Here is a 12,280-nt window from a genome sequence, read left to right as displayed (position 1 = left end):
TTGGTGGCTTAAAAATTAATTAATGACTTTGGTCATTAAAAATCTGAAAATTGTAATAATTTTTTTTTATATATAAAACGATCCAAAATTACGTTTATCTTATTCTACATCATTTCCTGATTCAAAAAACATATAAATATGTTATATTTGGATTAAAAACAAGCTCTGAAAATTAAAAATATAAAAATTATGATCAAAATTAAATTTCTGAAATCGATTTAAAAACAATTTCATCTTATTCCTTGTCGGTTCCTGATTCCAAAAACATATAGATATATGTTTGGATTAAAAACACGCTCAGAAAGTTAAAACGAAGAGAGGTACAGAAAAGCGTGCTATGCAGCAGTTTCACTCCGTTTTGCACAAGTGGCGGACTACGGTCATTGTGAAAAAATGCAGTGCGTTCAGTTTCATTCTGTGAGTTCCACAGCTTGACTAAATGTAGTAATTTCGTCTTACGCGACTTGTTAATCTTTAACCTGTTCCTCACACTAACAGGCCAGGTTCAGTCTGAGGGGAACAACTCATTTGATGGTGCAGCAACATCAACTTGATTCCAGCCAAAGTTATGTCCCTTGATAAGAACCCCTTTACAGGGGTTTGTTTGTTTGTCTATTTGGTGTTTAACGTCGTTTTCAACCACGAACTTTACAGGGGTCTACAGCGCAAAACCACCACACACCATTCCTCTACCCCTACCTACCCCACCCCCCTTCATAGGCCTTTGCAGGTATTGAATTCCTGACAGAATTGTTCATATTGTAAACTCAAGACAAATGCTGTATGGATTGCACAGCAAAAGAAAAGAAGAGACTCTACACACATAGACAAAGGTTAGTTTCAGATGACAAGGCCACAAAATCCATGTTTTCAGACCTTCAAAAATCTCAGAAAATTAGCTCTTAAAAGATTGAAAGTCTTAAAATTCAGGTACATTTCCAGATGTTATGTACAGAAAATCTTTTAAAAAATCCCCAAAAGGGGGAGGTTTTAAAACAGAGGGTTTTAAAAAGGAGGTTCTGTGGTACGGTCAGTCGGTGTTTCTCAAGGCCTGTTTTGATTCTGCACATGCACTTTTGAATATAGACCAGGGTTTTAACCTGGGAGAAAAAGGCAATGGGACATTTGTCCCGCTCAACCAATTTCCGATGGGACATAGTTGAAGGCAAGAAGCGCCAAAGAGGCCTGTACGTGTTTTTCAACAATGATGTAAAATGGTGCAATATGGTGCCATCCAAAATTAGCCGCTATATCGTGTTATCCATGTATGTGTGTGCGTGTTTGTGTGTGTGTGTGTAATCCAATGTAAAGTGTACATTTGGTGGCGTGGTGGTACGTAATCTCAATGCGCCCTTTGACGCACTGAAGGGAATTGTGATGGGACATTTTCAAATTTAATGCGCCAATGGCGCAGGGCGTACTAGTAAATAAAACCCTGATAGACCAAGGGAAGAAAAGTGTGAAACTTGACGCAAAATTGCAAGTTTTCCTAGGAAGTATAAATATAATCTTAATATTTAGCCAACTAAGTGAGATGATACAACTACAAGACTTTTGAATTAAATCACTTCTGTTGACAGACGTTACTTTAATGAAGCTGATGAATAAAAAAACCCATTGTTAAACGTTTATGCGCTTATAACATATAAGAAATGCATTGTTTTGTTGCATCTACTTTATTATAGACTTGAAGAAGATAGAGGGAGGGACAGAAAGCGTAACTGACTTCCAAACAGGGTCTAGAGTACACAAATAGGGTCTTTCATGGACAATAGTGTAATGATGTAACACAAATTAAAAAACAAATATCAAATTCAGTTATACTTGCCTTTCTCCTGTGGACTCTCGAACAGTGTATCTGTCAGGATTTGGACGATAGTGTACTGGTGCTGGATCTTTGAGCATGAATTCACGGCATCGCTCTTTGTAGTGTTCGGGCAGCACCGCATCTACATCTCGTGTCCATTTGTAGGTATAAGGGAAAAGACCTGCCAGAGTAACCAAAGCAACAAGTTTTCAGATTTGAGGATAACATTAAGATGCATAGAATGATCTACATGGCTCGCTGTGCATGTGTGATAACACATTTACACGAGTTGTTTAAAAAAATTGAAGTGCAAGCAAAAGCGAGCTTATTAATATTTTAAAAATATTGAGTCAATGAGTGTAAACCTGGTATCACACAGCAAGCCATTTGATATTCTGTTTATCCTACATTCTGTATGTGAGTGCCCTCTGCTCCAAACGTCCCACAGTCGAAGCGTCCGAATTGAACACGTCAAGGGCGGATCTGGGGGGGGTTACACGGGTTACATAACACCCCCCACCCCCCCAAAAAGAGGTATAATTTATTGGCTCAGGATGCACCAGATAGCTCTATTTTGCTTCTTTGGATAAAAAAAATTTCCGGGGAGCATGCCCCCGGACCCCCCTAGAGGCTTAGGCGCCTTTGGCGCCGTCAACTTCTATCTTCGCAGTCATTTTGTAACCCCCCCCTCCAAAGTGAATTGATCCGCCCTTGCACGTGTCTTAAGGAACCTCAATCATTTCCAAAGGCAAAGCCTCGCAAAATCTTTGACGTCAAATGAAAAAGATGATCACTCTAGAAATTATGGCGTCACATGTAAAGTCTCAAAAATCTTCTAGAGGAAACAGCAAACCAGAAAGACATCTGTCTCGGTGACATTGTCATCATGGGTAGGCGAAAATAAGGTCCCTCGGACCCTGTGAGACTGTAGTTTGACACGACCTCATTTATATGATACTAGAATGAATACCCGCTTCGCCGGGTAGCCGGCTTCGCCGGGAAGAAGTACTTAGAGCCGTACGCCGGCTTCGCCGGGTCCGAACAATGGACCCGCCAAGCTTAGGTCCCTCCCAGATTCGTGGAATGGGAACAGCACGAAAATGATTCAGTGGCCATAATGCCATTCCTGACCATATCGAGTCCCATCCTTGTCGACGAATGTAACCGTGTTAATCACCTTTGGAGGCGAACTCCACTCAAACAGGACTGAGCAAGTTATGGCTTCTCAAAGGAAGGCCAGTACATAAAATTACACAAAAGCCGCCAGACCACATCACAAACAGAACTGAACAATGCACAGGTGTTGCTTACATAGAGACACACACACTCACACACACACACAAAAAAACACAGAGAAGCCGTATCTATAGAGAGATAGATGACAGTGTATTTTTCGCGTGGCTATAAATTGATTCGACCTTTGCACTTTTACAGTGAGGATAATTTACGGGTCCAATTTACGTTCTGTACACTGCGTTGACCTTCTAAAAATAGTAACAGTAACAGAACGCCGGGAATATCCGAAGACGCTCAGCGCAGTGGACAGCGCAGTGACATTCTAAAAATAGTAGTAACTTACAACTGAACGGGAAAGCCACACGAAGGAAGGGAGATAAACGCCAAACACTGGAGAAGATAAGGAAGAGTTACTTATAATGGTGAAATGAACACAAAACCCAAAATCAGTTCAGCGCTGCGCGCTGAGAGCACGTGTTGAAATATCTCATCGATGATATTGTGTCCGGGGTGTAGCTGAATACGGTGTCCAAATTTGAAAAAGATCCACCGAGAACTTTGGCGTTGTGATGTGGTGTAGCGGCTATGGTGTGTCGGTATGGGGGCCCTGGTAGCTGAGGTGGAACCAAAATAGCTGAGGTGGAACCAAAATCGGTTCCGCGCTGCGCGCTGAGAGCACGTGTTGAAATATCGACCAGGTTGTGTCGTGTCCCGGGTCTACCTGAATATGCCCACCAAATTTGAAGCAGATCCATCGAGAACTTTGGCCGTGCATCGCGCACAGACAGATACACAGACAGATACACAGACACACAGACACACAGACACTAGTCGTATATATATAGATAGATACACACGTGTGAGTAGACGGTTAATTCATGACATGGGTATGTAGGATCTCAAGTATATAGGATAAACATGATTAGCACATCATCATCATGGGCGCAGTGGCCTAGTGGTAAGACGCCGGCCTCCCAAGCGGAAGGTCGTGGGTTCGAATCCCGGCCGCTGCCGCCTGGTGGGTTAAGGGTGGAGATTTTTTCGATCGCCCAGGTCAGCTAATGTGCAGACCTGCTAGTCTGCTAGTGCCTTATCCCCCTTCGTGTGTACACGCAAGCACAAGACCAAGTGCGCACGGAAAAGATCCTGTAATCCATGTCAGAGTTCGGTGGGTTTTAGAAACACAAAAATACCCAGCATGCTTCCTCCGAAATCGGCGTATGGCTGCTTAAATGGCGGGGTAAAAACGGTCATACACGTAAAAATCCACTTGTGCGAAAACACGAGTGAACGTGGGAGTTTCAGCCCATGAACGCAGAAGATTAGCACATCATCTTTAATTTTAATAGACATTCAAAGGTTTAAACCCATTACACACAAAAAAAGTAATAGAATTCCTTCCTCGCAACTGGTAAAATTACTAGAATCATCATGGACCCATAAATATCATACTCATAGCAAGATCATCACGTTGGCTGATCAGAATTTAAAGAATCGTCTGCTAGCCCTACGTAGCAGAGCGAGAGAAACAGCATATTCATTTACGTAACTGGTTCAATCATTGCAAGAGACAACAACGGTGCAATATCTCAGTTTAAAACCTGTCATTTAACACTGATCACTTACGGCGCGAGTGTCGTATCACAGACATTCTTGCTCAAAACTTGTCGTGAAAGGTCAGCTTCTGCCGTGCTGCAAGGAGGCCGCCATTAAAAATCACACTTCAGAGCAGAATCTCAGTTCGTCTGAAGCATCCATGAGTAAAGTCTAGAAATATAACACAATGCTATTAAAAAGCGTCTCTTTGGTGCCTTTAAAACTTTTTGTTTTCTGATTCTATTATTATTATTTGTTTGTTTGTTTGTTTGTTTGTTTGTAACGCGGTTTATGTGCAAACTCACGCGACCGCACGCGAACCGTCTGACACGCGACCACACGCGACCGTGCGCGACCTCAAACTAAAGCATGCAAATGTAATATTTTTATATATGTCGTATCTTCACAGCATTATCTGACTGTAACCAAGCCTTAAGTCATAGAAAACAAAAATAAGGGAGTTATGATGCATTTTCAAAGAGCTAGCGAGCGAAAGTGAAAGCACCCACCCGTCGCGCCAAAGCCAGCAATCTGGATGCTAGCGACGTAACCTACAGATACAGATACAGAAGCATCGGAATTCTGCGTCCGACCATGTTCGCATTGTGGAACCGCAGACGCGAACCGTCAAACTAAAGTATGTTTATTTAATATTCTTATATATCTAGTATCATCACACCATCATCTGACTTTGTACCAAGTTTGAAGTCATAGAAATTAAAAGATAAGGGAGTTATGATGCATTCAGTTCGAAGAGCTAGCGAGCTGAAGTGAAAGCATCGGATTTCTGCGTCCGACCATGTTCGCACTGTTTTTAGAACCGCAGGCGCGACCTCAAACTAAAGTATGTTCATGCAATATTCTTTATATCCAGTATCTTCACAACATTATCTGACTTTGTACCAACTTTTAAGTAAAAGATATGAAAAATAAGGGAGTTATGATGCATTTTCGAAGAGCTAGCCAGCCGTCGGAAAAAGAAAGCTTCGGATCATTTTAGCACGCACGCGCGACCTCAAACCGCTTTTAAGCATGTAAAAATATAATATTTCTATAGGTCTAGTATCTTCACAAAATTATCTAACTTTGCACCAACTTTTAAGTCATAGAAATAAAATATCAGCGAGTTATGATGCATTTCCGAAGAGCTAGCGATGACTCCTGATGATGATGATGACGACTGATGACTGTGGCAGGGGCGGATCAGTTGCTTTGTAAGGGGGGGTGCACTTTGAATCGAAAGTGAATGTGATGGGCGCGAAGCGCCCGAATTTGCTAGGGGGGTCCGGGGGCATGCTCCCCCGGAAAAAATTTTGGCTCAAAGAAGCAAAATGGTGCCATCTGGTGCCATTTGAACTTATAAATGGTCATAGAATCAGCTTTCCAAATTTTTTTTTTTTTTTTTTGCTGTGCACCCCCCCTCAACGATCGCAGCGAATAACTGACTTCTATCCATTTGAAATTATACAAAGTTTCATTGACCTTGCCAGAAGTCGAAAACTGCAAATGTTATACGAATTAATGTTCGTCATTGTCCAGCACGAAAGCGTGGTCCTGCACTGCATCTTCAGTTAAGACTCCAATCTTTTTTAAATTTTAGATTTTCTCAAATTGTTGGTGGTTTTAAAGGGGGGGGGGGGGGGTAGGTGTTTAACTGCGGGTCAGTTAAAGCCTCAGTCCGTCTCAAATGGTTTACAGAACGATTTAAATATTCTCATGAAAAAAGCAGTTCTAACCTTATCGAACACACTTGCAATAGCATTGAATAGCATTCAATGACACTGTTCGTTTGAATGGCCATTTAGCTCGCGTAAACCACACACCTGTTTTCGTGCTTTATCTAACACCTGAGACATCGTGAACCCGTGTGATCCACTTTCCTTTTTTTTCACAATTTAGTTGTCAGTTTGTGATTTCAATGCGATTCGCTGTATCTGCAATAGCACGTTATTGTGTACCTCTGAATCTATAACGCAACAAACGGCTGCGAGCCACACGAACTAAGCTGTGGCGGTTGCCGTCAAAGAAACTCAGTGGCGCTATGCAGAACATTCGTCTGCTAGCATGAGGAAACACGTTTTGCGTGACACGCTTCCGGGCTTTTCTTTTTTCAAACTTTCAAAACTTCGAATTGTACTGATCTTGTCTTGATGAAAAAAGAATTCTTTTATGATTTAAGAATGTTTGTGTAACAAGCTGTCAATTTATTATTGAGATTTTAAAAGTTAGGTCTAGCGCCAAAACGAGGCCTGTCCAATTGTCTTATAGACAATCCGGCTGGCCACGCAAAAATAAATTCTTTGAAAATTGCTCGCTCTTTACAGAGGGCACCTAGGATGTTCTTAAGCGGTGAGTGTTTAAACGCGGAAAGGGTGTTTGTACTGTGTGTAAAAGCCTGACAGTGTCTGTGACCAGAAACTGATGGTTTACGGGAAGCTGAGTGTGCCTTTAAGAATCTGATGTTAGGTAGCTAGATTGAAGAAACGATCTTTACTTGGCTACGTTTAAATCAGTTGAAGTGCTTTCATTTCAAGTTGGCCGCGTTTTTTATGCATGTTTGAGGCTGTGGTATATATATGTAAGTCGGTTGAGGTTCAGAAGTTACATGAATGGCAGTATTTGCTCCTGGGCAGCGGTACATGTCATGGTGAATGAGACTGAATAACTGAACGCCAGTATTATGATACCTACCTGACATAAACTCGAATAAATGTTACTGATGTTATTATTGCTTTCTTTGTGTGTTGACTGATGTGTGTTTGTGCCGTCTATGCGCGTGTCTTTGTGAGAGAGAGAGAGTGTGAGAGAGAGAGAGAGAGAGAGAGAGAGAGAGAGAGAGAGAGAGAGAGAGAGAGAGAGAGAGAGAGAGAGAGATAGATTTGTTTACAAGCAGGGCCGGACCAAATGAGTTGTAAGGGGGGGGTTCCTCCTTTTTTGGGGGGGCAAATCAGCAAAGTGGCAAAGCCACAAGCGCGCGCCTGCAAAGCAGGCGCACGAACTAGGGGGGTCCGGGGGCATGCTCCCCCGGAAAATTTTTGAAAAACAGTTAAAATCTGTGCAATCTGGTGCATTCTGGGCCTTGTTTTGAGGGTTAAGAGCAGCATTGTTTTGGTGCTAAAACTAGTAAAAAAAAAAAACCACTCAAAGCAAGGTACATGCTTTTTTCAGGGGTGGGGTTCCGGAACCCCTGGAACCCCCCCCCTGGGTCCGGCCCTGACAAGCTACGCTAGCCTACATATTTGGGGTTTGCTTGGCAATCAAGGCTCTGCCGCTGTTATGTGATAAGATCTTCGGATATGCCATTCGAACAGCGAAATTGTCTTTATCGTGAGCTAGTTTGACACTCATGAGACACCGTAACAGTTACATCTTCTCGTGCAATCAGTCACAATATCAAATATATATATATATATATGTCAAAGTCGGCCCATGGATCCTGACTAATTGGAAAAACACGATTCTCACTTATCTATCAAATTTCAACCATTCCCGTCTGTTCCGCCATATAGAAAGGTTCTACGATTTCGCTAAAAGTTTAGCTATTGCATCGGCATGAAGGTGTTTGTTGTTGTCGTTTTCCTGGCAGCTCTTGCCGCTGTTTCCTTGGTTTGTACAATGGGTTTTTATTTATTTTGTTGTCACTGTTTTGTTTGTCCTTGTTTGTTTTAAACTTACAAAGTATTTATGTCATTTTGCAATGTGTGACCGATTCAGCTATAGCCTAGATTAAGAACTTGCTGAAAATGGACTGCATAGCTATAAAAAGTAGCTGTAGACATTTTAGCGAAAGGGTGGAAGGGGGAGAGAGATAGACGTATAGGGATGGGGGTGTGGTGGGTACTGTTGTGTGATTTGGGAAACGAAACAGTAGACATAATTAAATGCATTAACAAAAAAACTAACAGAAACTATACATGAAAAACAGATCTAGCACCTAAAGGAAAGTGGACAAAGACCAACAAATTGGACGTGAACAAAATACCTAATAGAAAGTGGACAAAGACCATTTAGAAATTGGACATTGACAAAAGACCTAACAGAAACTGGTCAGTAACTAAAGACTTTATTTAATATAAAATAATAATGAAATATTTTGAAAGTTAAGTGTTGAAGTTATCGCTTGTTCGCCATGTGTGCAATCGAAATGTTTATTGCTTATCATTTTTAGAACGTGTCCAGAAGCAGTCTGCTTGTTATCGTTCTATATGTTGTTCTTTTCTGAAACGCGTGTACAACTGAGAAAATGAATAAAACACGCTTAACTCATTGTCTCTCAGGTACGGATATATCCGTACCCACTCATATGGCAATATCTAACCTGGTACGGATATACGGCCGTACACACAGTCACTTCAGTCGCTTCCTGTGATTAGTTACGTAGGCTAAATTTGCTTCCAATGTAAGCTTTAACGGCTTGAGCAACTTTTTATCTGTGGATGTGAATTTTACTCTGTGTGTGTGTGTGTGTGTGTGTGTGTGTGTGTGTATGTGTGTGTGTGTGTGTGTGTGCAGGGGCGGATCCAGGGGGGGGGGGGGTTACGGGGTTTCCGGACCCCCCCCCCCCCCTAGCCTAAAAAAAAAAGAAAAAAAAAGAATAGATAAATTTGAAAATGAAGAAAAACTGATGGCTCAGATTGCACCAGATTGCTCCAATTTCCTTGATTTTTATCACATTTCCCGGGGGGGGGGGGGGGGCATGCCCCCGGACCCCCCAAGGAGCAGACCTTTGTCTGCTATGTGACGGTTTTGGAAAGTAGTCGGGTAATTTGTTGGCTCAGGTTGCAACAGATCGGTAAATTGTCCTTGTCTTGATCCAAATTTGTCTGCTTAAATTTACTTTTTGGAAGGGAAATTACTTGGCTCAGATTGCACCCGAATGCTCCACGTTTTCCTTGTTTTTATCACAATTTTCCAGTCGGGGGGGGGGGGGGGGTAGGGAGGAAGGGGGGAGGGCATGCCCCCTTAGCCTACCCACCCCTGGGAGGTTCGAACACTTCGCGCCCTCCACTAAACGCTTCGCGTCGTCGAATTGTCCCCAAAAGAAATTTGGAAACCCCCCCTTAAAAATTATGTGATCCGCCCCTGATGTGTGTGTGTGTGTCTGTGTATTAGCTACTAGATGAATACCCGCTTCGCCGGGTACGGCTTCGCCGGGAAGAAGTCGAGCCGAATACAGGGCTCGAAGGAAGGGAGATAAACGCGCAAAACACCGGAGAAGAGTAATACCCGGCTTCGCCGGGACAGTGACCTTCTAAAAATAGTATAATGGGAATATGGATTGAGCGTTGTCGACAGTGACCTTCTAAAAATAGAAACGGGAATATGGATTGACGCCACACGAAGGAAGGGAGATAAACGCTGAAAACACTGGAGAAGATAAGGAAGAGTTACTGGGAATGGATCCAGAGAAAAACTAAAATCGGTTCAGCGCTGCGCGCTGAGAGCACGTGTTGAAATAGCTCATCGACCAGGTTGTGTCCGGGGTGTACCTGAATATGGCCACCAAATTTGAAAGAGATCCATCGAGAACTTTGGCCGTGCATCGCGGACACACACACACACACACACACACACACACACACACACACACACACACACAGACAGAAGTCGTATATATATAGATAGATAGATAGTGTGTGTGCCATTTGTGATTGTGTTGCCGTGTTGCAGGCTGTAGTGGGCAGAACGTGTATTGACAAAGGTCAGTGTGCAGCCGACGAGTGTTGTCAAATCGTCAACATCACCGTCAACAGCAAGAAACGTCTGGTCTCTCAGTTTCTCCAACCCTGGAAACCATATACTTCAGGTGAGACACGAAGGAATTCTAAAAGACAAGAGACCATACATGTGTGATTTGTTTTCTTAAATAAAATGCATTGCCTGAAATCAGGAAAAAGGCCTACAGGAAATCCACCTGCTGAGAATGCACCCGCTTTTGGTCGACTTAGACCCCTTCAGTGACCCATGGAGAGCCTCCGGCGTACAGCAGCCTTCATCAGGGCCTCCGGAGTTGCTGTCTGAGCGAACGACGAAGAAGAAGAAGACCCCTTCAGTCTGCGTGGCTATGCGTGTCGCATTTTATCAATCGTGTACCCCTTTGGTTTAAACAAAATTATTCAGAATTTCTTCGCATGAACAGTTAACAAAAAAATACAGTTAGGACACGCACTCAAGCAATCGTGTACCCCTTTCATTTTGGATACTTTGAAAATCCTATGTGTGCAGGTACATGTCAGAGATACAAGCAGCAGGGAGCCTCATGCAACTCCATTGACGTGATGAACGGCTTCTGCGGCTGTGCCATTGGACTGACGTGCAAAACGGTGCGCGTCTCCACCTCCACCCCCACTGGTACTGTCTGGCTTTGGCGTCGCGGGATAGTGGCGCCTGGATATCACTCAATCTGTTCCATAAACTTGTCCTAAAAGCCTCAAATTAGTTGGGCCAAGTCCACTTCGCGAAGCATGTCTATATAGGGGAAGGGAGGGCAAGTCGACCCCTCTAACGAATGCAGCTTATACCTCTCGTCTTTTTAAAAAAAATATTGTTTTTGTTGTAAAACCTGGTGTGTTCTCTTTCGTGTAAGCGTTGTGTGGAATATGAACGATACAACTGGCTGCACGAAGTTTTAGCATGAGCATGCCGGTTTTCGTATGAAGACCGGCTTCGCGATGTCAGCCTACCGAAAGCCGACGGTCGACTTCGGTCTAGACTTCGCGAAATCTTTTTAGCCAAAAATTCAGTGCCGATTCTTCGTGCAGCGAGCTTCGTGAAGTCGACTTCGCCCAATTAATGACAAACACGAACATTTGGTGTTTGTGGGAGATAGTTAATGTCCAACTGATCTGTTTAACGGGATGAAGTCCCACATGATGTGGCCGATCCGTCTTCTCACTGCAAATAAAAAACTTAATGTGCCTCTTCTCTGTACTTATTTCAAGTGTGTTTGTAAGAATGCCTCGGTGTGTTTGAATAGTCGAGTATGTTTAGTGGTCGGGCATTCAGTGTCGGGCGTGTTTAGTGGTTGGGTGTGGTCGGGCGTATTAGGTGGTCATGCCTCGGACGTGTTTATAGTGGTCAGTTGGGCTTAAGCGGCCGTGTTTAGTGGTCGGGCATGGCCGGGAGTGCTTAACTGAGTGGTTGGGCACTGTCCGGTGTGTTTTAATGGCTTAGTGGTCACTGTGATCCGGGGTGCGGCGTTAGTTGGTCGGGCATGGCAGGCGTGTTTAGTGGTCGGGTGTGTTTAGTGGTTGGGCATTATGTACACGGTTGTCGGGCATGGTCGGGCGTGATTAGTAGTCGGGCGTGTTTAGATGTAGGCCTCTGATCAATCTCGTCTAAATTCCGCTTTTACATCTTATACGCAGGATCGCTTCGATAATTATTTGGTCGAAATTAGCCGGTAATAAAACCGCTATTTCTTTTAGTGACTCGACGAACTGGTTACAAAGCCAGCGCGCTACTCGGCAACCAATTAAACACAACGGGCGTCATTTAGGCCACAATGACGTTTTATTTTATTCTAATTAATCATTTGCACAACCGGATAACTGTAACTTGATGCATAAAAAACACGCTTGCAAGTCAAGTCTGATTTCTTGACGGATCCTCCGAAGTATAACGTATCAAAAGAGAAATCGA

The 12,280-nt window shown here is 43.2% G+C and overlaps 2 protein-coding genes across 2 annotated transcripts in view; one reads left to right on the top strand and one right to left on the bottom strand.

The window, feature by feature from the left end:
* Positions 1–4,790, bottom strand: part of LOC138969345 (large ribosomal subunit protein bL28m-like) — a 100,055-nt gene extending 95,265 nt beyond the window's left edge. Inside the window, exons 1-2 of the mRNA XM_070342120.1 lie at positions 4,670–4,790; positions 1,829–1,988 (exon numbers count right to left, since the gene is read on the bottom strand). Coding sequence (XP_070198221.1) covers positions 1,829–1,988; positions 4,670–4,694 — 185 coding nt within the window. The 5' untranslated portion in view covers positions 4,695–4,790. The remainder of the gene's footprint in view (positions 1–1,828; positions 1,989–4,669) is intronic.
* Positions 4,791–8,111: 3,321 nt separating this feature from the next.
* On the top strand, positions 8,112–11,554 carry LOC138968197 (uncharacterized). Its single transcript, XM_070340748.1, has 3 exons — positions 8,112–8,245; positions 10,310–10,445; positions 10,865–11,554. Exons 1-3 carry the CDS (start codon positions 8,192–8,194, stop codon positions 11,062–11,064), a joined length of 390 nt encoding a protein of 129 aa, XP_070196849.1. The 5' UTR covers positions 8,112–8,191; the 3' UTR covers positions 11,065–11,554.
* The last annotated feature ends 726 nt before the right edge of the window (positions 11,555–12,280 follow it).

Source organism: Littorina saxatilis, linkage group LG6, assembly GCF_037325665.1.
Source record: "Littorina saxatilis isolate snail1 linkage group LG6, US_GU_Lsax_2.0, whole genome shotgun sequence".
NCBI lineage: Eukaryota > Metazoa > Mollusca > Gastropoda > Littorinimorpha > Littorinidae > Littorina > Littorina saxatilis.
Note: the sequence above shows the minus strand (reverse complement) of the source record. Positions and strands in the feature narration are given on the sequence as shown.